This window comes from Panthera pardus, unplaced genomic scaffold, assembly GCF_024362965.1.
Source record: "Panthera pardus isolate Hobbes unplaced genomic scaffold, ASM2436296v1 HiC_scaffold_26, whole genome shotgun sequence".
NCBI lineage: Eukaryota > Metazoa > Chordata > Mammalia > Carnivora > Felidae > Panthera > Panthera pardus.
Genome location: NW_026526832.1, coordinates 11,349,112 through 11,375,083, shown reverse-complemented (window position 1 = coordinate 11,375,083; position 25,972 = coordinate 11,349,112). Strand labels below are relative to the sequence as shown.

Here is a 25,972-nt window from a genome sequence, read left to right as displayed (position 1 = left end):
TGGGTAGACAGAGGATGGGTCTTCCAGTGCCTTTTATCCTCACATCACCTGGTTACTCTTCAACACCAGAATGTCAGTGTTCTCACAGACTTCCTTCCCATCACCACCAAGTCCAAAAAACACCAAGTCTCAGCTGTCCAAATATTTTTCAGCCTCCGGCTTTTGGATAAGTGATTTGGTTCATGCTTGTCCCAAACAAATATAAGTGGCACCAACAGAAAGACAGGCTCCCAGGGCAGGAGGAAGGGCTTGGTTCCCTGCTGTCAGGGAACTGTTTCTCTCTTGCTAAAGTATGCCCAGAATTCTAATTCGTTGTAGCAGTCAAGGGTGCTGAAAGCCTTGGGCAAAAACTGAGATGCTACCAGACTCGTTCTTCAAGGAAAGGGTGAAGTGCGTGTGTTTACCAGTAGGTGGCGATAGAGAAATGAGGCGAGCCGACCGTTTAAACTTCTAAGTCATAAATATTTGAACAGGGAGATCATCTCACCCAACCTGCTAATGTGATTCGCAGAGAAATTAAGGTTCACAGAGGGTAGGAGACTCGTTTAAGGTGTACGCCTGGTTAATGGCTGAGCCAGATTAAATTCAGTTCTCACCACTAAATCAGAATGTACACGAACGCAGATGGCCTTTCAAAATAGCCGGGCACCTTCATCCTATGAAGGAAAACATCACTTCTTTTGGGTGTGTTACTCATTTCGGCCTGCCGCAAAGCTGATGGGCTGATTACGCTTTCTGAGCTGGGGAGGTGGGGGCAGAAGGAAGGGACAGAGGAAGAGAAACAGCTATTTTGGTGTCCTTATGAGGCTTCATAACACGTTTGTGCTGCCTCTGAGCCCCTCCTGGCCATGATTCTCCAAGAGACGTCAGGGACTATTGGGTAAGAATCCCCCTCCCTTCCCGACCACCCTTTCCACCTTATCAACCCCAGTTTGTAGTGGGGCATTAAACATTTTACTGCACATAGAAATGCCCGGTGAGTCTGCTTTATTCTGCATGAGGCACACAATGAGCAGCCGAGCCCCAGGAAATGAGTGGACTGCCCACTCCCTGATGGGGCCAGATTTGTTCTGTGTGGTTCTAAGGAAGAGAACATAAAATAGATGGGTGAGTCAAATGTACCTGAAATGATATTGGGTATATGCTGGGCGCTTAGTAAGTGTGGATGGAGGGATGGATTAAGATTTCCAATCAATACGATGAAAAATTTTCTAACAGTCTCAATGGTCCGAGAAGAAATGTACTGTCTTGGTTGGGTATGTAATGAGTTCCCTGTCTCTGGCGGTATCCAAGCACCAGCCATCCACTCACTTGGTAGTGATGTTGTGGAAGCATGCTGGGGAGGTTGGTCTGGATTGGACGAGCTTTTAGGTCCCCTTGAATCCCGGGATTTTTACAGTCCATGATTCTTGGTGCACAGTAAAAGAAAGGAAAGGGCAAAGATGTGTTTGTCTTTGGTTTTCAGAGCTTCCCAGGAGAAAAAACGCTGTAGGTTTTAGGTGGTCTCCTCCTAACGTCTGGTCCCGTGTTCTTTTATTGAACTCTCTGCCACAAGTGGAAAATGTTATCATCCGGGCAGTTCACTTGAAAGTTTCTGCTGGTTTCACCTAAATAACAAGTTTGCTTCTTTTTAATTTTGAAAATCAGGGGAAATGGACTTGTGGAAACCTGGATCGGTCCTTTTAGATGCAGGTAATTATACAGCCCAACCTCCTGGCCACGACTAGATGGAGACATAGGATTACAGAATCACGAGAGTCTGATAATCCAGCTGGTGGCACAGAGGCCACTGTTGTCCACCGGATAACGAAAGGGAAGTGAGAGTCATGAAGACCCGAATGTACAAGGGAGTGAGTTCCTCACCCCAAAATTAGGTTTAGAGGCTCACTCCATCTCGAAGCACACTCTGACTTCCTTCTATTGCCCTGTCCTTCTTTGCAAAGTGGTATTCAGCTTGGCCCGTGACATGAATGAGTGTTGCTCGCTGTTTACTGTTTACTGAATTAAGGGTCTGAAACTCCAACAGCAAACACAGCCTTCTGGCTCTCGGTCTGAGGGTAGATTTTACTGGTAGGGAACGACGGGGTGGAGGAGAGGCCTCTGGCCTCACGTTTCTTCCCCCCTCCCTCCAACCTGGAGCCTTGGACAGTTTCCCTGAGAGGCTCCTGGCTGAGAAATGCCGTTAGACACCCAAAGCGAATTTTCAAAATGATGTGAGGAAGTGGGATGAGCAGACTGACCTTTCATGGAAAGATGAAATCATGTGCTTGGCAAATTGGAAAAACTAACAAGCCTGGAGAAAGCTCACCACAGCCAAGAGCAGAGCCCCCCGCACTTCCCTCCTCTGACAGAGCCTCTGGGAGGGCACCCCACACTCCAGGCATGCTGAAAATAGGAAGACCAACTTCCCAGGCCATCTTATTGATGGTCTTTATTCCCTTAAATGATACATGTGTGAACTTGGCTTCCATGTAAATGGCTCTAAAGCAAATTCCCAAGGCTGAAATTCAACACACACACACACACACACACACACACACACACACACACACACACTAAAAGGACAAAACCCTTTTGTAGCTTCCCCTCTAATCTCAGCCTGTGGAGGGGAGGGGTTGCGTTCTAGACCCTCTCACTTGTTGGAGTTGCTGGTATCTTATCTCTTGCCCTGCAGCTTACATCTGCCCCCCACCCCCCCGTTAGACTGGCCATGTGTCTCACCCATCTTTGTGCATTGACTCAGTCACCAAATGTTGACCGAGGACCTATGGTGATAGGCACCATGAAGGTTTATACGATGGGTAAGACACATGCCCTGACCTTGAGATTTTCAGAGTTTTACAGAGGGATAATTCACACTGGCAAAGTGCTTACTGCTTGCAGGTAAGGAAACTAAGGCTCAGACAGACTCAGTTAACAGGCAGTAGGGAACAGAACTCAAGTCTTCTGACTTCAGACCCCTGAGCACCCATAAGCTGCCATGTCTTTTGTAGCCTGTCAGTAATTCAGTCTTCTCTCTCAAGGTGGGGGTGGTGTGGAGAAGAACACAGTCAGCCTGTAGCCAAGCCCCTCGCCCTGCAGCTGGGTGTGAATATCCATTATGTCCCCATCCCTGGGGTAAGGCCAGATGCTTCCTGTTCTTGTAAGTCACCAAAAGTTTTACTGCTCTTTCCAGGATTTGTTCCAAAAGAAGAATTAAGCACACAAGCTTTGGAGCCGCTATCCCAGGGAGATCCAAGTAAGTTAACTGACAACTAGAAACCCATAGTGGCCGTGACATCCAATCTGCTTCCCTCTCTCCCCGCTTACTCCCACCCAAACCCACCTCTTTCCCACCCTGGATCTATTGATCTCCTCTCTTCTGTCACTTTGTTCTAAGGGGAAAGGGAAGCTTATGGAGGATTTAAACTGTGTACACGAAGGGGAGAGGATCGGATTTTTTAAACATCACTATGGCAACAGGGTGGGATGGAAAAGGGAGACAAAGGAGGGGGGTAGAGGAGGAGACTGGCTTGCCAGCAGGGCCAGGGGCTTACTGGGCATGAGGGCAGACAGAGCTCCGAGCTGGAACTGGAAATGGAGAGAAACAGGAAACAGAGAGGAAGAATCTAGAGGCTTGGAGGGGGAGGTATGAGAGAGGAAGCAGCTGGGATAATGGTACTGCCATGAGGTCCACAGGGGTAGGGCAGGGAGATGGTTTTTGTCTTCCATCTTCTGAAAGACATTCGGTCCAGTAGGTGCCTGACTCCCCAGATCTGACTTGAGAAGGAGGAGCCCCCTGGGAATTCAGAGTTGGAAGATGATGAGCTAGGGTTTAAAAACAAGGTCATGAGAACAGGAAAGGTGACCTAGGGAAACCAGAGGGCTTAATCGTGAAGAACTTCCGGGGTGCCTGGGAGCCTTAGTCAGTTAAGCATACGACTCTCAAGTTCGGCTCCAGTCATGATCTCATGGTTTGCAAGATTGAGCCCTGTGTTGGGCTCTGTGCTGACACAGTGGAGCCTGCTTGGAATTCTCTCTCTTTCTCTCTCTCTCTCTGCCCCTCCCCCACTCTCTCTCAAAATAAATAAATACATTTTTAAAAAGTGAAAAAACTTGAAGAACTTCAGCACTAAATAGGTGGAGAAGCCACCTGAGGATACCAGACAGGAGGGATCCAGGCGGGGTTGGGGGGAAAAGAGGAAAACCGAGATGCAGGTGAGTGCTACAGGCCCAAGGGAGCACCCGCAGATTCCCCTAGAAAGTCGCTGCAAGTCAGCTACCAGGGGGCTGTGAGTCCCAACCCAGCTGTGTGTGAGAATCACCTGAAGACTCAAGATGTCCAGTTCCTGCTCATACCTACTGAATCCCACTCACCCTAGATCTTGCTACTCAGTGTATGGTCTGGCCACATCAGCATCACCTGGAGGCCTGGTAGGAGGGCAGAATCCCACGCTCTACCCCAGACCTACTGAGTCAAGTGATTTCTTTGCACATCAAACCTTAAGAAGCACAGCCCGGAGAGATTCCCAGGCATTCTTATTTGTTGAAGCTGCATAAGCGACTCTGATATATATCCAGGGTTAAGAAGCACTGGCCTAATGTATGAGACAACACAAAGCATTAATCTATAAAAATTGTATCATGTTGGAGAAAACCAAAGCAATTAAGAAAATTGGTAGATTGATTCCCGTAGACACTGTATCTTACCTTTTCTTCCTCGTCTTCCAACCTCTGCCCTCTGTGACCGTAATAAATTGTTCATGCTGGACATTTAGTAACTCAGTTCTGTCCTATAGTAGAGATGCCATTTTCATATCGGCATGTTTTCCTCTCAGTACGAGAAAGCCGCTGTGTCTCAGTGAGCACATGCGCAGAGCTGAAAGCCAGATCATTAAAGCATTCTGGGCAATGGGGAGCACAGGTGATTCCAGTGTCAGCCATCAGGTAGTAGTAAAGAGACCTAAGCAAATAGCATCTCAACTTCTTTAAAGCCTAGCTATGAAGTGAACACTTGAATCCTGAACGAGGTTCAAGTTGTAAGAAATGAGAAAAAATTGTCCATGAAGAAGAGGCTCATTGCTTTATTTAAGCTCCACACCCAACATGGGACTTGAACTCATGACCCTGAGATCAAGAGTCAAAGTTCTACAAACGGAGCCAGCCACGCCCCCCGTGGGCTTTATTTATTTAAAAAGAAAACCGCCTTCGGAGTGCCTGGGTGGCTCAGTCGGTTAAGCGTCCAATTTCGGCTCAGGTCATGACCTCCCGGTTCCTGAGTTCAAGCCCTGCATCAGGCTCCTTGCTGTCTTCGAGGAGCCTACTTAGGATCCTCTGTGTCCCTCCCAGGCTCAAAAATAAACATTCTTTTAAAAGAAAGAAAGTCACTTCGGGGACTTATTCTAATTAAGTTATTAAAAAAAAAGAGTTTTCATTTTAAAAGGCATATTGAACTAATCTACTGACATCTAGAAGAAAAAGCCCTGTTCAGGAGTGCTTCTCAAACTTTAATGTGCACACAGGTCACCTGGAGTTCTTGCTGAAACGGGGATCTGATTCTGTAGATCTGGGTGGAGCCTGGGAGTCCTCATTTCTAGCAAACCACAGGTGCCTGCCTGGTGAGCGGCAAGCCCTGAAGAACACCACTGCCACCTGCTGGCAACAATTCTCATTGCAAGCTCGGATATAGGAAAGAATGGGCTGGCCCTGTGTGGGGTACATCAGTAGCCCTAGAACTGTTCTGCTTCTCTTCTGCTTTTTCCCAGGCTTCTGTGACATCTTTAAGCTTCACTTCTTGATTTTCTTTGATTCCTGTAATCTTCATCTCAAGGATCATGCTTGGGTATAGGCAGTTTAGGGGCAGCAAAGGACAGGGGAAGCCAGCAGAAAAAGAAGAGTTGGCCAGCACTGAATGTCCAGGCAGACAGGAAGTAAAAGTTTGCAAGATCCACTAATGAGCCAAGGCACTGATTCCAGATGGAGCAGAGTCAGCCAGGTCCAGAGAGGTCGCTGTCATCGCCTACTTCTCCCCTCGCTTTCATTGCCATGCACCAGTGCAAGATAATGAAGCACGTTCTCAGATATAACTTTTTTCCCTTAATCTGCCAATTCCGTAGTATCACTCTTTAATAAATATTTCTCATCACATCTGCTTAAAACTGTGTCAATTAATGTCCATTTCTTGTTCTCATTATATATATATACACACATATATATGTGTGTGTGTGTATATATATATATATTTTTTTTTTTTGATTGATTGATAGGTAGATAGATATCCCTCCCTGCCCACCGACCTCCTTCTGGGGAAGGGAAGACCCCAGTCGCATGGAAGCAATACAACATGCATTGGAGAGAAGAGAAGGCTGAGAGTGGCCTCATGGGCGATCCTATGGCAGCTTAAAGAAATCCAGGCTGTTCAGGCAGCTGTGACCACCAAGCACAAAGGGCATCACTGGTCCTTGTGTCCTCATGGATGCTCCAGCCCAGAAATTCCCAATTTTACTGTCCTCCTCTCTTTTTCTCCACGTGGAACTGTGCTTTGAAATATTTTTGTCTCCCAAATTGCAGTTGTTAAACAATTCATACCCCACTTTTTTAAATGTTTCTTTATTTTTGAGAGAGAAAGAGAGCGCTAGCAGGGGAGGGGCAGAGAGAGAGACACACACACAGAATCCGAAGCAGGCTCCAGGCTCTGAGATGTCAGTGCAAAGCCTGACGTGGGGCTTGAACCCACAAACCATGAGATCGTGACCTGAGCTGAAGTCAGACGTTTAACCAGCTAAGCCAGCCAGGCACCCCTCCCCGTCTTTGTTTTTGTTTTTTTTTTTGTTTTTTTTTTTATTGATCAAAGGGATACATACCTCCCAATAAGAACTTCTGATCAGATTTGAATAATCAGTTTTATCATACTAAGGTGATGCAAGTTCAGTCGAAAGCAAAGAAGACACTGTTAGCCTATGTGGCTTTCCACCTATTTCTACAGCATTTGAGAGGCCGAGAATAGCTCTTCGCCCCCACCTCCAACATAACCTCCATATATTCATGGAAGTCCAGGGATCCTAGCCAGAAAAATGTCCCAGTCTTTATCACAACTAAAAGAAAGGGAAAAATTCAAAGACTGCTACAAACAAGTACTGATAGATGTAGATAATTCTATGGTTAATTCTATGGTTGCCTTACCCAGGGACATGACGAGAAGATTGGTATTAATTTCTCATTCTACCATTCCTGCCCTCCCCTCCGGACTGGCCTTGCTGATTTTTTCTTGCCTTTATAAAGACCCAACACATAATTCTACAAAATTAAGATGAGAGTTAGAGAGCACAAGCTCCTGAGACTCAGGCTTCGTGAATTCTACATCTAGGGGTCTGAACCTATGTGGTCTGAGCCGAGGAAACCATCCTCAGGATTTCCCCAAACTTGAATGGGAGGTCATTGCTCCTGAAGTCTATCAGTGTGGCTGGGGCAGAGAATTCTAAAACATTTACAGAAATAAGTACTAGTCCAAGTGTCCCGGACCTTGGGGCCCAGTGAAAATCTGTCAGGAATATAAATAAGTGAATATACTCTGCATCTTGCCACTTCTTTTTATTTTCTTTTCATTGGATTCTCGGGTGGGGGTGGGGGGTGGGGGGAGGGGTCTGGTGGGAAAGAGGGAGGGGGAGAATGCCCAGGTTAATGCAATGAGAGATCATCAGAATAACAGACCCCTTTTCCATTCCTCAGATTGCAAAATTGACTTGGCATTTGTAATTGACGGGAGCTCAAGCATTGGCAAACGTCGGTTCCGAATCCAAAAGCAGTTCCTGGCTGATGTTGCCCAAGCTCTTGACATTGGCCCTGCCGGTCCACTGATGGGCATCGTTCAGTATGGGTAAGTGCTGTGAAACCAAGTGGCGTCGCATACTTAATCTTGTGCCACAAATAATACCAACGCATCCTAGAGCATAAATTCATGTCTTCCCTAAATACAAATGTAAGTGAAAGAAACTGAAGCAATTCAGGTGCCATTTAAGAAATCTGATTCTTCCAGAAGGGAAGCACGGGTTAATGAACATTTGGAAGTAAATGGCATTTGCACTTCCGATTGGTAGAGAGGATATTTATCTGGGAATGAGGAGAGCTGGAATCCAGTGTTCGCTCTGCCCACAAGCACGTGGCCTCAGGCTAGGCCTTCGCCTCTCTCTCGTCCTCAGTTTTGTCATCTGTAGATGAGGAAGGTGGACCGTACCATGTGCTCACTCCTGCACACCGACAGGTAAGATGCCCAGAAGATATGGTGCTCTAGGTTGACCTTCCTCTTTTCTCCATATGACCTTAGGCCTCTGCACTGGTACCAGAAGAGCTCACCAGGCAATGGGGAAGAATGGGCGGGGAGGGGAGTGGTCTCTGTCAGTCAGCTGAGCACCAGGTGCCTGTCCCCATTCCGTTCTATTATTTTAGCTGGGGTAGAAATCGAGCATTCATACTGACATCCAATCTCAACCCCTTTCGCTTCTTTGGGATAATAAGCCCATCTTATTTCATTATAATACGAGAAACCTACTTCTCCCTGAAGCAGATATACAGATATTGACAGGTAATAAGCAAACGATCAGAAGAGCAAACAAGCACAAATCTCAAATAATAGATGGACTTTTGACCAGAAACCATTAAGGGCAGGATAGTTATCTCCCTTTCCACAAAGGACTCTCAGACACAAGATGACCCCTTCTTCCCCGCAGACCCACAGCTTAACCTTAGCAGCGGAAACTAACACAGACCTCTGTGCCTGTAGCTCAGAAGCTTCAGTCACGACTTAATTTCTCTGCACCTAAAAAGTAAAAACATGTGTACCTGACAACCAGAGGGTCTCCAGATCCTTTGGAATTCCCCAAGGATCTCCAGGAGCTGTATTTTAATCAAGGCTGTTATCTCAAAGACCCTAGAATATTTATTTTTCAATTGTCAAAAGAAATAATCACAAATCCTTTGTTTTCATAAATTTATAGCATTTGTACCTTTAACATTGAATTCCAATGACACGTTTAGTACTATCTTGTATTCCTCTGAAGAAAAATTAGTAGATGAGCTACCTGGCCCTTGTATATAGTCAGAGTCAAATAAATGAAAATAACCAATTGCGTCAAATGTCAACTCTCAAAGGATCTATCTTGAAGACTTTAACTTGAAATAGAAAAATGAGATTTTTTTGGTCATTGTTTTGTTTTCGAAATGTCAACCTATTTTCATTCCTACGTTACTTTTTAAAGATAGCAAACGGAGAGCAGGCTTCTCTAGGGAGGAAGTGTAAGCATTTTAGTGCCAGATGTCCCCGGTCAATTTTATTGGGGGGTTCAAAGCTTGGCGCGTCATCTTGCATTAAAAATAGCTGCTTTAAAAGCTGTGTATACCAAGGGTTATAGTATAATATGAAAATAAGGTAATAAATATGTCAGGGGGAAGAAAAATGGGCGGAAGAATAGTGTTGTGTGCCAGTGGGAAGGCGGATAAACGAGCAAATGTAGCAGGGAGGGAAAACCAATAAAGGCTCCTTCCTCCCAGAAAACTATTTCCCCCCACGTTTTCCTAATGTGATCACCATTTGCAGAAGAAGAGTTACCTCCATGCTTTCCAATTTCGCTTTCTAAAAATGCCTTTGCTATTCATCTTTTTCTGTATCCTGGGTCCTTATTAATTTGGAGCACTTAAGAGAAATTGCATGTTTTCCTTCACTTTATGTACTCATAGAAGCGAATCAATCATCTGCACCTTCCTTCAGCCATAGGGTGGGCTAGAAAGCACAACGAACTGGTGACAGGATGTCTTGAATTCTGGCCTGAGCTCTGCTGTGTGACCTTAAGCAGGTGCTTTAACCTCTCCGTGTGAGTGCTGCCATCTGTGAAGTCCTGGGGGCGGACGGGATGATTTATTAGGGCGCCACCAGCCCTGACGTCCTGTGATTCAGTGACTGGCTCTGTACTCGGAAGACACCCAATAAATGAAGGTTGGGCTAACAGACTAAATGAGCCGCCTCTCCCTTCCTTCCAGCCTTGGTTCCAGTTAGGTGGCGTAGTCAGTAATGACATGATGTGTTGCACGGAGGTGATGCGTCCTTCAGTGGAATGTGGGGAACACAATAAATTGGAGGGCGGTATAAGAAGTGTGTGTGAGGTGGAAGGGAAATCCGTGTGCCCAGCTGAAATTGCTTCTGATTTCAGCCCCCTGGCTTCCTTCCTGAGGGGGCTCCCTTCAATCCTTTCTTTACCAAAAGGTCTTAGTGCATCTAGAGGGAGGGAGTGGGGCAGGAAAGGGGAGGAAGCAGAAGTAGAGGCAGATGTGGGGCCTGTGTTTCTGGAAGATGAAAAGCAGGAAGGGCCAGTGCTTGGCTGATTTGGTATCTGATCCCTCTCCTGGAGTCTTGGGTCCCCAGTGGATTCCAGTGCCCACCTTAGGATCACTGGGATCGCCTTGCTTTCTCAGGATCACAGAGCCTTGGGGCCATAGAAAGTCCCGCATATTATAGAGAGGAAATGAGGCTCTACAGGAAGTGCCCAGCCTACCAACAATGAGCACTCTGAGGAGAGGTGTGGGCTGGGAAGAAGTTGGCCAGGCAGGAGTCCCTGAAATCTGGAAACTCTGCTCATACGTGCCAGGCTCAGAAGATTCCTTCCCCGCGTTTCCTTAGGAGGGCTGCGTCAGAATTTAGACTTTCACGTCTAGATTTAGACTTTTAAATTTAGAATTTAAGAGACTCATACTATTAACAGGAAACAAAAGGCAAATATGAGATAAAAATACCGGAAGTATTAAAAATGATCTGATTTACAGGATGCAGTGCTCATTCCGAATCCTGATTCCCAAGCATCCTACACAAAGATCTTTTTGGGTGCAAGAAACAGAAAATCAGTCTAGGTAGCCCAAGGGAAGGGGGGTTGATGTCACGGGACTGACAAGTGGTTGGTCCTTCCCTCTTTGCCTCTTTGCATCTCTCTGTCCCCTCGATTCCCCATTCAGCCGAGCAGCGGGCTCGCGGTCTCTGCTCCTCCGCACCTTCACCTTGCACTTCCTGGGCTTCTGCTCCTGATCCAGACCAGGGGAGGCCTCAACCACTGTGGTACCAGCATGCTCCCACGTCCCCCCTCCCTGCACATGAAGAAGCCTCTAACCCCCAACCGCACCAGCCTTCCGGCAACCACAGAGTTCATTCCCCAATCATCACACACCTGCTGTAAGAGAGGCGGTGCTGCCCTCAGAGAGGTTGAGTGACTTGCCCAAGAGCACACAGCTAAATGCATGACCACTGGGGAGAGGGCAGGTATTAAATCTTGGGTTAATCCCTACAATGTCAACCAAAATTGACTTCAAAGCAAAGATTTTGCTCATCTGCCAAGAAAGCTTCTGATGATTGAAGCTTTCCACCAAGCTGAAGACTGAAACGCTGTGCTTGAGCAAAAAGCCCAGGACCAAGCCCTTGTTTTGCAGCTGAGCTCTGGTTTAGAAGTGCACAGCCAACAGGCTCGTGACTGCACTTAATACCAACAGGCACACAGAAGGGCTAAACGCAAGGACAGCCGGAGCAAGTGGCTAGTAGGTGAACTCGAGCCGGCAGAACGAAGGAAACCAACACACTGGTGTTTTCACTGCAGCCTGGATCCGCGTGTGCCTCGTGCCCCCCGACCTTCGACGTGATTTTGTTTTAGCCCCCAGTTTCGGTACAAATGGAACAGAATTGCACCTGTGCTTCTGAACTCTGTAATCAACCCTAGGATATCAACATTCGAAAACAGTTACAGAACAAAGCCACATGTTGGCTTTTCTTCATTTCAAAATGAAATCAGACTTTTCTCTGCTCATTGCTCTGTACCAGTCGTCCAGTATGGTAGAAAGAGGGCTGTACTTTCTTACCCTTCTTACCTATCAGCCCTGGACTGAAGACCCTCAGTCGTACACTCAGCGGCTCCCCTCCCTCCTTCCCTGCCCCTCCCCCCCCCCCCCCCCCCCCCCCCGCAAAGAAAGGATGCCCAGAGACTCCCGTGGATCAGCTGAGCCCCCGTGCACGGGACAGTCAGAGCAGAGGGAAGAACCAGTGTCAGGCCTGGTGTGGCAGGCAGAACAGTGGCCCCCAAACTCGTCCACATCCAAATCCCTGGAACCTATAATTATGTTACCTCACAGGGCAAAAGGGACTTTGCAGATGTGATTAAAGTTAAGGACCCTGAGATGGGGAGATTATCCTGGATTATCCAGTGCCCCAATCTAATCACATGAGGCCTTAAAGCAGAGAATCTTGCCCAGCTGTTATCAGTCAGAGGAACATATGCCTATGGAAAGATGGTCAGAGGTGTGAGTGTTGACTTTGAAGATGGAGGAAAGGGGCCACGAGTAAGGAATGCAAGTGGCCTCTAGAAGATAGAAAAGACAAAGAGATGGACCCACCCCACCCCTGCCCCCAAGCCTCCGGAAGGGAACGCAGCCCTGCCAGGGAGACCCGTGTCAGACTTCTGACCTCCAGAACCGTAAGCTACTGAGCGTTTAAGCCCCTAGGTTTATAGCCATTTGTTACAGCGGAAAGAGAAAACGAATATGCCTGGCAAGGAGGACCATTCTGTCACATTCTCTTGAGTCTGCAGCAAAGGAGGAGTGGGCAGGGCTGGAGCACGAGACATGGCTCCAGGGGGCTCAGAGCAAGAAGCTGCGGCCCAGGCCCCGACTGCACGCTAGTGTCACCTAGGAGGCTTCACAGATGCCACTGCCCAGGTCCCATTCCAGACTCAGTAAGTCAGAATCTGGTAAAAACCCAGAAGCTGATATTTTAGTCTGTAATTTCAGTCTGTTGTTGAGAGAGTCAGGCACAGCTCGGCTTCCCAGGAGCAGAGTGGCCACGCCGTCCAGAACTCAGATCTCTCCCATGCCCACCCCATTCTCCTCATGCCCTAGTCTATATTGCCTTTACAGAAACCAACGGGGCCCCCGAGCAGCCTCTCCAAGGGCCTAATGCAACTTGTAAAGACTGCCTCTGTCTTCCTCACAGGACCCTTCTCACAGGATCACAGGTGAGCCTGTGTGCCACACTCCTCAGGGACACAGTCTCAAAGCTGAATGAGCTATGAATAAAATCTACACAAAGAACCCTATGCTTTTTCTATTCCTCACCATTCAGTTCTCCCAGAGGTACAAATAAAACACAGAGTGCACTTGACTTCTACCACTTCCCTTTCAGCGGTCCCCCTTCAGCCCCCACCGCACGTTGGCTGGGTTTATCCCAGGGCCCCCCCTGAGATCATTCTCCCTACATCCCTAGATCCCTAGATCATTCTGCTAGAGAAGCAGATGGCCACCCCCATGCAATTAGAACCACTTGGGGAGCTTTTGAAAATCCCAATTCCCCGACCAAACCTCAGATCGATTAAATCAGAATTTCTGAGTGTGGGACCCAGGCATCATTGATTTTTAGAGCTCCCCAGGTGATTATATTGTGCAACCAGAGAGCTCAGGCACAGATAGCCCCACAGGCTTGTGCTGTCATCTGGTGAATCCTCTCCCAGCTCTGTGCCTACAGAGCTGCCTCCGCTCCGTCCTCCTCCTCCTTTTCTCTGCCTTTCTCATGCTTCCTCTAGACTCCTCAGCTGTTCTCCTCCCTTCCCCTTATCACTGGCAGCCCACTGCTGATTTTCTTGATGGCGCAGCATCCTCTAAGACATTGCTTCTCAACATGGGATCCACAGTATCATCTGGGAGAAAGGCAGAACCTCAGACCTCACTGTAGACCTATAGAATCAGACAGGATCCCCAGGAGATCGGGTGCACGTCTGAGCCCAGGGGGTGCCAACAAGTGTGTCTGTTGCCAAGACATTCCACGTTGTAGTGCTTCCAAGCCCTGTGATGTGGTCACAGACGAGCCAGCCTGAAAGTCCGTTGGTTCCAGAGTGACTCTCAGATCAGCAGATTGCATATCTGCTTTTCCCCCATAAGGAAGAGGTACTCAGGTCAATTCTCCACTTTTTGGTGGGTGGATTGAATTTGTTGTCATTAATGACAAAAAAAACACTCATCTAAAGACAAAATTTGATTCTGAGACCCTGCTTCCCATCTCTGATCCTCGGAAGTGTAAGGCCAGTGTCCTTTCAGAAGGGGCTAGTTGTACAAAGTTCCTCAGCAGATTGGCCCAGGCCACCGGGTGGACCATAGCTCTCGGTCCTTTGAGGGGATGGGGGCAAAATCATTTCTGTTCTGAGCCAGGTAATGCACTAAAGGAACAAGTTTGCCACCCAATCTGCAGCCACCAGCATGTCCTTGGGTGGCCAGGGTCACCCAGAACATCCTCCTGATTTCACATGGTACATCTCAGTGACTAAGCCCATGAATCATCACATTTTAGCATTAGTAACCTTAAGGTGATGCCTTGTTGGAGGAACGCGTTTTGAAAGGTTCTTGCTATATGATCAGTTAATATGTCTCTACTGGCGTAAAAATTCATTTGAGGGGCTCACGCAGTGTGACTGAAAGTATTATGGGGGTAAAGCAGTAGCCTCTGGGACTAGAACTGCATGGACCTTAGGACTGAAAGGGCTTCAGACCCCAGGCCTTCCCAAACTTTCCTAAGGATAGGATTCGCCTGGATCCCTAGTTTAAAACAAACAAACAAATAAAAATTCCCACTTCCAGCCCAGATCTACTGAATTGAGTTTCTGCCAGCAGGAGATCTGGTACCTATGTAGTTTAACAAGTGCCTCAGGTGAGTTGCACCAGCAGGAAAGCTGGAAACACTGATATCCATCCCAATTCCCTACCCCCTGGTCCCATGCCTTCCTAGGAATTGATCACCTGGGGCCATTTCTGACAGGTATTCTTTTTTCTTAAACATTCACAGACTCATCATTTCCTGTCACATAAATTATTCCTTTCCATGCACAAATTCTGGCTCCCTATAATTTCTCGTCATTAGCTTCTTTTCCAAACAGAACAATTTGTTATTTTCTCCTTGAGCTATAAACCTTTTTTTATTTTCTTCTCTTATTTTCAAAGGAAAGCTTTGAAATCGCTGAGGGAAAAAAATTGTTTTCCTTTAATGAGATCTTGTAATAAAATTACTTAGATGGAAATGTAGTGGCATACCTCTTTGAACTTTTTAACTAGTCTGTCTCTGAAAAGTAACCTGGCTCGGGTGTCAGGCCACCAGCCCGTATATCCTGAAAAAGGATACATACACCCATGTGTTCTAGTACCAAGAGCTGCTACAGTTTGCAGATTTAAGACTTATCGCTCATCCCTCTGATTTAATTACATTTCAATTTAATAAAGATTTATTGAATGTTTACCATGAACTAAGCTCTATGCCATTTGTAGGAGATGCTAATGTAAAATTCTTCTAAGTGGTTTGATTACATTTGCCTATAAGTCTCTTGATGGATGGCTCAGTTGCTTTGCTCCTAATCATAATTTTAGCATTTGGAGAGTTTCAGAGGTCCTCTGATCCAAACTTTCAATCTGCTAAAAATAAATCAATAAATGTGATAGAGATTGTGTTCTTCAGGACTTCACCATCTAGTATGGGAGGCAATATTTTTAAAAGAAATAACATTAAATAAAATTAAAAGCATCCATTCACTGGGTATGTGAATAGCTCATCTGTCTGCCTCTGTAGATGGATTCATCCACCTCTATGGTATCATAAAGGAAGAGAAGGATCAGTGTGGAGCCCAGAAGCAGAGTGTTCAACTCCACCAGGGATGATCTGAGAGAGGAAAGGTCATTTGAGCTTTCTTCCTTTCATTTATTTATTCCACAATCACCTATTATCACTTGTATGCTAAGCACTAGGGATAGGAAATACCGGGACATAGCGCCTGTTCTCAAATAGGTAACAGTCGATCTTCCTGACTTGTGGCTTCCATATTTGACAGCAAACTCTCATGGTACTTTTACAGTCATCTGCAGACTAGCACAGCATAGGGGTGGGATTTGAGTTGCTTGACACACATCCCCAGCCCAGGTCAAACAAGGCAATGTTGTGCCTTGTTTCAGCCGCCATGCTATAAACAAGTCTCCTTGTCACAATCTATCTAGTGCCACAGTCTTCATATTTTTGTGCTTGTCATTGGTTATGTTCACTATTTTAAATGCCCCCCAAATGTGGTGCTGAAAATGCTATCTGGGGTTCAAAGCACAGGAAGGCTGTGATGCACTTACCGAGACGCTACAACTGTTTGATAAGTTTCCTTCAGGCATGCGTGACAGTGCGTTGGTCATGAGCTCAATGTTAATGAACCAATAATTCAGTACTTTCAGAAAAAGAAAGAGGAACGTCGCTGATATGCGTGTGCTTCTGCTCTGGAAAGTTCTAAAGTAATATCTATAATGTCTGATGAAGCTATGAAAAAGATGGAAAAGTAGCTGAACTTATGAATTCATGAAGTGAAGACTGATTTGCAAAAAAAAAAAAAAAAAAAAAAAATGGTAGACAGCATTGTGAGGCTAAAAGCCAAAGAAATTTATGGTAACATTACTCAGGGTCAGGAAACCGTTAAACCCTTCTCAGCTGGTGTTTTATTAGACAGAAATATTGCATGTAATTAATTATTTGTAAGAAACATATATTAAATTAGGTGTCTTCCAACAGAAACGTACATAAAACAAGTTTATATATCGATCTGCTGATGAAAATGTGACCAGAGGCCCACAGGAACCTAAGCCAGTATTTCCCCTAGGAGCAAGGGCTCAGTATTTGCTAATGTGATGCTCGCAGCAACTTTATAGAACGTAGCTACTGCAAATAAGGAGACTTGGCTGTATATGTAGAATGGGAAAGAGACAGGTAATCGATTGCTCTGCGAAGTGATGAATATCAAGACAGCTTCCTGAGCAGCATTCCAGGGAATGCTGTGGACGTGACTAAGTGACTAGGTTCTACATTTAAATACATTTTTTTCTGGAAAAACTTTCAAAAGAAAATTTTATATTTTTGCTTTTTAAGTTATGTGTATATGAGCAATACTTTATGATTAGCTATGATTTCTACACGATCATCTCACATACGCAGGAAATCCTGCAGAGGGAGAAAATCTAGCCCACAAATCAGTTTCAAATGTAATTAAAATTTGGTGAGTTTAAAATTGTACAACTATGGAAGTGTGAGTTGTGTTATGTTTGGTAGACAATTTACATACTTACCATTGACAATATCCATTTTGCAATTTTTAATTTTATAGCCCATAATATTTTGTTTTGGTTCAACTCGAATTTTATTTTTTAGGCCTTGAGAAAGTTCCTAGTCCTTGGTAACCAAGGGAAGATCAAGACTGGGAACTCTGAAGCTTATGCAGCTCAAGGGTCCTGTGAAGAAAAAGAACACAAAATTACAAATACAAAATTAGGCCCCTTGGAAGAAGTATTATTAGCTCCCAGGTTAATTTGCCTCTAATCAGCATGTATAGCCTATTGAATAAAAGGTCCTCTGCAGAGAGGTGCCTGGGTGGCTCAGTCGGTTAAACATCCAGTTCTTGATCTCAGCTCAGGTCTTGATCTTGGAGTCGTGAGTTCAAGCCCCACATTGGCCTCCACACTGGGTGTGAAGCCTGCTTAAAAAAAAAAAAAAAAAAAAAAAAAAAAGGTCCTCTTCAGAGGCCACCCTGGGTACAGGAAGACCAGGTAGGAAATTCTAGCAGTAGTTCAAGAAAGGAAAGATCAAAGTACAAACATGAGGATGGAAAGGAAGGGAGAGATACAAGAGGTATTTATGAGGTTGGTCTGATAGGAAATGTCATTTGATGAAGGAGGTGTCAGAACATGTCCAGCATGTTTTCTGCTGAGATGACAATGAGTCAGAAGAGGGAACACAGAAGGGGATATGAGTGGTTGGATGGAGCAGATTTAGAAGATAAATGACTTCAGTTTTGGAAATATCAAACCTGAGGTGGCTGTGGACCGCCCCCAGGCACCACACAGTGCATTCTGGACAGAGATGGATGGAAGTCATTTTATGTCTATCTGGGGCTCAAGACAGAGCACCCACCAGTGTGTGCCAGACAGCTGTTGGCATGTAAATGGTCTCTGAACCCCTAGTGACTGAAGTTGATGAACTCTCCCAGGGAAGTGCATAAAATGAGGAGGGAGATGTGAAGGAGATACACTCTGGGCAACACCATCATTTAGAGGTAGAGATGCACAGAAAAAGAGGAAATGTTTGTTTCTTCAATACTGTTCATTGAGAACCTGCAGGGACTAAATACTGTGTATGGTGTTGAGTTAGAGGAGAGCAGAGTCAGGTATGGGGAGGTTGTCAGCACCGGACAGGGTGACAGGGAGCTAGAGGTAGAGGGTGAGCACAATTTGGGTTTTCCAGATGAGGGAGTTAATGAGCAAAGTCACAAAGCTCAAAAACCAGGAAACAGTGAGCAGCTCTTTCCAACTGGGATATAGGTTATCCTGAGACAGAGACAGAGAGCATGATATGAACATTGTACGTTGGCATTAAATTATGGATGGGCTTTTGAAAGCCAAAATATGAAGTTTAACCATGGGAGCCTCTGATGATTTTTGAGCAGAGGAATTTTACTCTCAGAGCTGAACATGAGGAAGAGGTTTTTAGAAGATGTGCATACAATTGGCTTTGCACAGACCAAATAGAAACTCTTATAATAGAAGCAGCAAGAAGCAGGGTGCCTGAACTCAGAGGGTCACTGCAGACATATGGAGGAGGGATGAAAGCAAGTGATGGTGTATAGAGGAACTTGAAGGGTTTTACCGATTGGACTCACGGGCCCTATGATGAGCAAATAGTGATGGGAGTCCAGGTTTTGAGTCTTGATGGCCAGGAGGCAAGTTCAGCATTCACTGACATTGATCTGCAAAGCATATAAGCCCAAAAACCCTTGAGCCAGGAGGGAGAGAGAAATCTAACCATGGAAACCATAGAGCTCTTTCTCTGTGTGATACCTCCTCCCCGTCCCGCACAGGGCTTGTGTTACTGCAGCCCATTCGTGAGGACCCACACCATACTTAGGTTGAGAGTAAGGTCGGGCTCGGCTAAAATGCCCACATTTCCCCATTCTGCAGTTTGCTTTGTTGTTGTTTGTTCTTGTTGAATCCTAAACTAGAACTTGGTTTTCACCTGGTGGCATTTCTCTAGTTGGGTTTGGCCCCAACAGTCACGTCACTGAGCTGCTTTTAAACCTCCCTCATCTTCCCTGAATGGAGCCTGTCCTGCCTCTCACCGAGACAAGCATGCCTTCTGGGCACTTTGGTTTGGTCTGAGAACCAGCCCATGTCCCTCACGTTTACTAATAAAATGGAGGACAGAGGGTCACACTGCCAGTCTCCCAAGAGTTCTCCTCCGACATAGATCACCTTGAGATACCTAGAAAAGTGGGAATCATGGGCAGAGTAGGGGAGGGAAGCAGGGAGAGAGACAGAAGATGTCTCCTCTCAGTCCTAGGGAACTGGCTTCCTGGTGACCACACTGCCAGGTCTCCTAGAGGACTTGCTAAGAATCCACTGTAAGTCCCCTTGGAATTCCCGCCTAAACCCGCCTAAACCACCTAAAGCTGCTTCTCCTGGGACCTACTCCAGGTGCTTGTGGAAAGGCTGCTTTTTAAAGTCTTCTCCTGGAACGTCTGGGTGGCTCAGTTAGTTAGGCCCCTGACTCTGGGTTTCAGCTCAGGTCATGATCTCACAGTTTCATGAGTTCGAGCTCTGCGTAGGGCTCCACACTATTAGTGCTTGGGATTCTCTGCCCCCCTCTCTTTCTGCCCCTTCCCCACTTGCACTGGCCCTCTCTCTCAAAATAAATAAATAAACAGAAAAAAGTCTTCTCCCTCCCCTTGAAGGCTTAGTAAACTGCAGGCATGACCTGTTACATGATTTGCTGGGCCCTGTTTTAAAAACTAAGGATTTCAAGATGGCAGCATCAGAGCACTGAACCGAGCACTGGCTTTTCTGGAGTGGGGGGCCCACGTGACCTTAGAGGTCACACTCACATGAAGCCGCGCCAATGGCTCTGAGTCAGTGCATCATGAGATGTGCTCATACTGTGCTTCCCCACTTCATCGCGGGTGTGGGTGCAAACACCCACCCGATAGACCCCCTCTCCCCAACCTGGTCATAAAAGGTATCCACACCCTCTGCTCAGCTGCTCCCATGCCTGTACGCCCAGCTTACCCACAGAGACTCGTCTCTAGAGAAGGATTCTCCTCTTTTTCCATTTAATTCACTCCACCTCATCTCCAGCTGACCTTTTGGTTAATAGATTAACCTTTTGCGTAAGATTTGAATATTCTCACCCAGTCACAGGCACCACAAAATGAAAAAATAAAGGGATGTCCTCTCCCGGACAACACTGTTAAGGCGCAATTCCAGTGGAGGGGAGTGCAGGCAGTGGCTGCCAGCTGGGATTATCTCCCTGGAGAGGAGGGTCTGGGGCAACCTGGGGACACCTACACATTTGCAGAATCCCACTTGACTATCATCCTGGTTTTTTTAGAAATCTGAATGTCACAATCTTTGCTTTTACCTAGATGAGGAAGTTGAAGCCGAGAAAAGTTAAACAACTTCCCAAGGTCACACAGCTAGGAAATAGCACACTCAAAACTAGAACCCTGAGTCCTAAAACAGACCACTTTTCTCTACACACACTGAAGAGGACCCCAGTCCCCCCATCTCATTGTTCCTTCTGTCCACAGTGGGGCATTTTATGAAATCCAGCTCAAGGCTTTGAAGCGGCTTCATTCTATTCATATATAAAAGAATAGACTGATTTCTGCTTTCCTCCAAAGGATTTTAGAGTTGGATTTTAGAGTTGATTTCTGATTTGTTTTCAATTGAATACTTAGATCAATCACATTGCAGTAATGTAATCATGGAGTACAACTTTAAAACTTCAGAAGACACCCTATATCCTTGATGGGATTAGAGTGGTGTCTTAATAAAACCATATACCTTTTCAGCACATAACATGTTCTCTTTCCAGCTAATTTTTATTTCTTGTTCACACTCTCCAGAGACAACCCTTCTGCCCAGTTTAACCTCAGAACTCACATGAATTCCCGGGATCTGAGAACTGCCATAGAGAAAATCACCCAGAGAGGAGGGCTTTCCAATGCAGGTATGTGACCGAATTCAGATCATTCTAGCTTGCTTCCACGGTTCTCCCTCTGTGTGATTGTCTTCTAACATCCTATATAGGAGGAGGAAAAATAATAATAATAATCCATCAAGAAATGACACACATATACAAATGAATTGTATCTTTTCTAAGGTATCATCATGGATTCAGGGGTAAGAATCATCACCACACATACGCTGAAGAGTTCCAGCATGCCTGGTTCCTCAGGTTGGCAGTTTTCTTCAGGACAAGCAGGACTGCTATTGTAACTGTTTCCTAATTGACTGACAAGCCATAAACTATTTAACATTAAATGTTATAACCAGTTCCACTCAGAAAGCTCCACAGTGCCCCTTGGGAATCTTCTTCCAATGAGCTCCCCTGTTCTAGTGTTGACTCTGGAAACAGAGACAGGTTCCTTGTTTCAAGCTGAGTCTCCTGAGATGTCTGCACCTTGGTGGTTAGGGGTGGGGGGTTTACCAGAAGTCCAAGTCTAGCCCTCAATGTGTCCAGAAACCATTTTGCCAGTTCACCAGGAGCTATCCAGGCTTTGGGGAACCCTTTCATACTAACCAAACTCAAAGGTTGCCAGTAAGCCTATGCCAGCGTTTCAATTCATAAATGGTAGTCTGGCTTTGGGGGCACTGGGAGGGCTATCTACTTCTCAGGGAACCTCTTTGTATCATTGAAACCCAAAGAAATGGAGAAGTGAGCCACAGTTGCTTGGCATGGAGCACACAGAGAATAGAACTGACTCTGAAGGAACTTCTTTGAAGTTACTACAAGTCTGATTATTTTGTTCTCTGCTTCATTGTACATCTCTGTGGACCAGTATGTTAGTATCTGGCAAATGAAAAAGCCCTTGATCTTTGAAAAATGCTAAATAAACATTAGCCAAGTCACTGCTCTCCGGGACCCCAAATCAGTATTACCACATTGCAAACATAATAGACTTAATTTCTTTTTTTAAAAAAGTTTATTTATTTATTTTGAGAGAGAGACAGCATGTGAGCAGGGGAGGAGCAGAGAGAGAGGGAGAGAGAGAGAGAATCCCAAGCAGCCTCTGCCCTGCCAGAGCAGAGCCCAACATGAGGCTCGAACCCATGAGCTATGAGATCATGACCTGAGCCGAAGTCAAGAGTCAGATGCTTAACTGACTGAGCCACCCAGGTGCCCCGATAGAGTTTATTTCTGATTTGTTTTCAATTGAATACTTATATCAGTCATATTGCAGTAATGTATCATGAAGCAAAACTTTAAAACTTCTGAAGACACCCTATGTTCTTGATGGGATTAGAGTGGTGTCTTAATAAAATCATGTACCTTTTTCAGCAGATAACATGTTCTATCCCTGCCCTGTACTGATCAGAGTTTGGGTTCAGAGAACAGGACCCATTTCAACTGGTTCAAGCAGAAAGGGGTTTATTCCTAGGTATTAAATGGTTTTGAAGATAATCAAAAGGACTGAAGAAATGAACTCTAGGTTGAACTTTGAGAGATGTTTTCTAAAGTCTTCCTGCAAAACTTGGACCTCCAAGGAGCTGCTGCCTCTTCCAAGATCAGGAAATCACATTCTCAATTCTGCCAACAGAGACTCTTCAGGAACCTGATTTAGCCAGGAAGCCACCACAGTCAGGAAGTTCCTGCTACGGTGGTCAGCCCCCCAACCAGGCCTTGCCTGCTCCATTCACATGCACAGAAAGAATGTTCTGCACCCTGCCACCTCAATGGCAACAAAGCTAGACAGCAGACATAAGTTCCTCTGGCACCACCCAAGAAGTCAAGTACCCTACAGATGCTCATAAGCAGAAAGAGCAGAGTCCAAAATACAGTCTCTGCCTCTCTTCAATCTTCTAAATTTCATGTATGCACATCGATTCATGAAACTAGAACAAATCCAGGGCTGTAGTTGCAAGGGAGTCTCAACAATGTAGTTTTCAGATTTCCAGCCTCTGCTTCCAAGATGTGCTAGAAGGTGGATGCAATGTGGGTTGAGCAGTAATGGACCGTGGCCTCCAAATTTAAGACTGGGTGAGGCCAGGGGTATGCTCTGTTTACAGGCATCTAACATTAAGCCAGAGGGGACTGCCAGGTGCCTTGGGCCTTGAGGGACATGTCCCTTGGCTGTGAAGGCAGTTCTCAGCAGCCAGGTTTTCCCTTAGCAACTGTGCTCCCTGCAGCCAGATCACATGGGTTTTCCAAGACTTTTCTCCAGCAACTGAATGTGTGATCATTTGATCCTTCCTTTGACAGGTTAAGATTAACCCGTGGAGCTAGGATATTGGCCAAAACCAAAAAGCATTGAGTGAAATGATGTTAATCCTAAAGTCTTAAGATGGTTGTTCTTAACTTTTATTCAGATTGAAGACTCCTTTGAGTATCTCCTGAAAGCTACTCCTCTACCCAAATAAATACTTTTATACACAAAATGTTGTGTATAACTTCAGGGAATTTGTGGATACACATGCCCATTGCCCCCAGGGGTCCACAGAGCCCGGGTTAAGAGCACCACCTTACTGTATGCAGTTATGCTAACTCTAGGGTGACCTGGTCATCCCAATCTGCCCAGGAACATATGGGGCTTTCAGCGCTTAAACTGGGAAAGTCCCAGCAAACGGAGACAATTGTCACCCTGCTTGACTGAAAAATCCCTGAGGTCCTATGTGGTGTGAAACATGTGCTTTGGAAAGGCAGGCTGGGAGGCTCCAATACGTCTTACAACTGTGGCTTTCAGCTGAAATGGAAATCCAGGCCCAGAGGCCCGGAGTGACCCACCTGGGCCCACACAGCCAGTAGGCAGCACAGCCAGGGCTAGAACACAGTCCCTCAGTTCTTAGCAGGTGCAGTGCTTCCCTCGCCAGCCAGACCTGTGCCCCTAACTGGACAAAAGACACCACTCAACCTTGAATGTAGCCTTCCACACCCAGCAGCCCCTAGAGCACCAGGCTGGCTGACCCCCAGTGACAGGAGGTGGAGAAAAGGCTCCTGTCTCTCCAGGTCAACCCCTCCCACCCCATGCTCCCAGAAAGAGCATAGCATGGTTCCAGCATGCAGGCAAAGAGGGGACCCTTTTATTCCCATGAAAGTCTTTCTCATCTGTTTGCTGGTCCCTAACACTTTTTTTTTAAATAAAAGACAATTAGAAGTTAAAGGCTTAAAGTGACATGGGGGAGGGAAATGGTTAGTGGTCGTGGTTTTACAACATTGTGAATGTACTTAATACCACTGAATTGTACACCTCAAAATAGTTAATGTGGTTTTAAAAAAAAAGCTGGTGGGGGTGGGGGGAACCAACAAACAAAAGAAGAGAATGAATGGGTTTTTCTGGCTCTCTTTACACCACTGGGATCTTGCGTGCATTTCTAAGCACTCCAAGCATGAGGTTTCTTTTTCTTCCAGGCCGGGCCATCTCCTTTGTGACCAAGAACTTCTTTTCCAAAGCCAATGGGAACAGAGGCAGTGCTCCCAACGTGGCCGTGGTGATTGTGGATGGCTGGCCCACCGACAAGGTGGAGGAGGCTTCGAGGTTTGCAAGGGAGTCAGGAATCAATATTTTCTTCATCACCATCGAAGGCGCCACTGAAAACGAGAAGCAGTACGTGGTGGAGCCCAACTTCTCTCATAAGGTACGTAACTGCCCAAGGGACCCGCCCACCGTCAGGATCTGCTGCACTTTGCAAAGCTGTAACTGCCATCAAGGCTGTTCTCCTACTTTTGAAGAAGGATTGAGCTCTCTTCTAGGTAGGGGAGCCTCTAGTGAGGGGCTAGTAAGTCTGGAACCCAGACTTACCCTCTCAGAGCAAGACCCCACACCCACCTGGTGAACTGAGGCCAACAACAGCCCCTCGGGAGAAGCAGTGTCCCCAAGTCTCCAATAGAGGCTTCCCCAGGCTCTTTCCATGGCCACAGAGGACCTCCACCAGGCCACCTGGTGAGGCCTCATGTGAGCACACACACAGCCACATGTCCACTTGCTCACACACATGTGCATGCACACATACACACACACTGCAGATTAACCAACCCAATAAACAAGAAAAGAAAGGCATTGAATCAGGTCAGGCAGATCAGGTTTCCAAACTCTGCTCATGGTTTCTGTGGAGATGGCTGGCAGCAGACAGGAGCAGGATAGACGGGGAGCCAGGCCTCTGCGCCCACTCCCCTGGAGAAGCTCACCTTTTGTATGTTTTACACAGTGGGACTCCACATAAACCTGCCTCCAAGGAAAAGGCCCCAGCTTGAAACGGAAAAGAAAGGAGGGAGGAATACGTTGTACTGGTTTGTCTTTGACGCCCTTCTAGCTTTGATGGTCTGTGTCTCCAGATCTCACAGGGCTCAACCTCCTGCACCAATCTGCTGACCACTTCATCGTCCTTGAAATTCTCATCTCCCTTGACTTCCAGGACACAGCGTGGCTCTTATCTCCTTTGCTCTCTCTACCCTTTCCTGTCTTGCACCCGACTTGCCCGGACTCAGTGCTTGGCCCTCTCCTCCCCTCTCATTGGGCTTTCTCCCCACAGAGTCCTCCCAGGCCACAGCCGCCACCCTCACTCACAAGTCACAAGCAACAATATCCTCATCTGTCCCCAACCCCGGTCTCTCCTGAGCTCTGTTTCCATCTGTTTCCAGCCAATTGACTTCCCTCCACCTGATGTCATGAAGAGCTTTGAAACTTACATGTAAAAAGCTTGAGTGCCATCTTTCCCACCAAATTTATTCCTCCTCTGGACTTCACATGAATGGCCCCACAGCTGTCCCAGAGGCCTCGATAACTCCCAGTGCCACCTCCCTGGGTCACGCTAGCACTCTGCATCTGGTCTGTCTCCCCCCTTAGGGCTCCCCAGTCTAGTTTAGATTCCACAATGAAGCCCAACTCCTGTTTATGGAGAGCTCTTCCAGTCCGGAGGGGTC

General features: G+C 46.3%; 1 protein-coding gene across 1 annotated transcript in view; it reads left to right on the top strand.

Annotated features, from left to right (window-relative positions):
- VIT (vitrin) overlaps window positions 1–25,972 on the top strand; it is a 105,585-nt gene that overhangs the window by 72,640 nt on the left and 6,973 nt on the right. Inside the window, exons 9-13 of the mRNA XM_053891007.1 lie at window positions 1,648–1,692; window positions 3,176–3,238; window positions 7,708–7,855; window positions 20,958–21,061; window positions 24,461–24,687. Of these exons, the coding sequence (XP_053746982.1) occupies window positions 1,648–1,692; window positions 3,176–3,238; window positions 7,708–7,855; window positions 20,958–21,061; window positions 24,461–24,687 (587 nt within the window). The remainder of the gene's footprint in view (window positions 1–1,647; window positions 1,693–3,175; window positions 3,239–7,707; window positions 7,856–20,957; window positions 21,062–24,460; window positions 24,688–25,972) is intronic.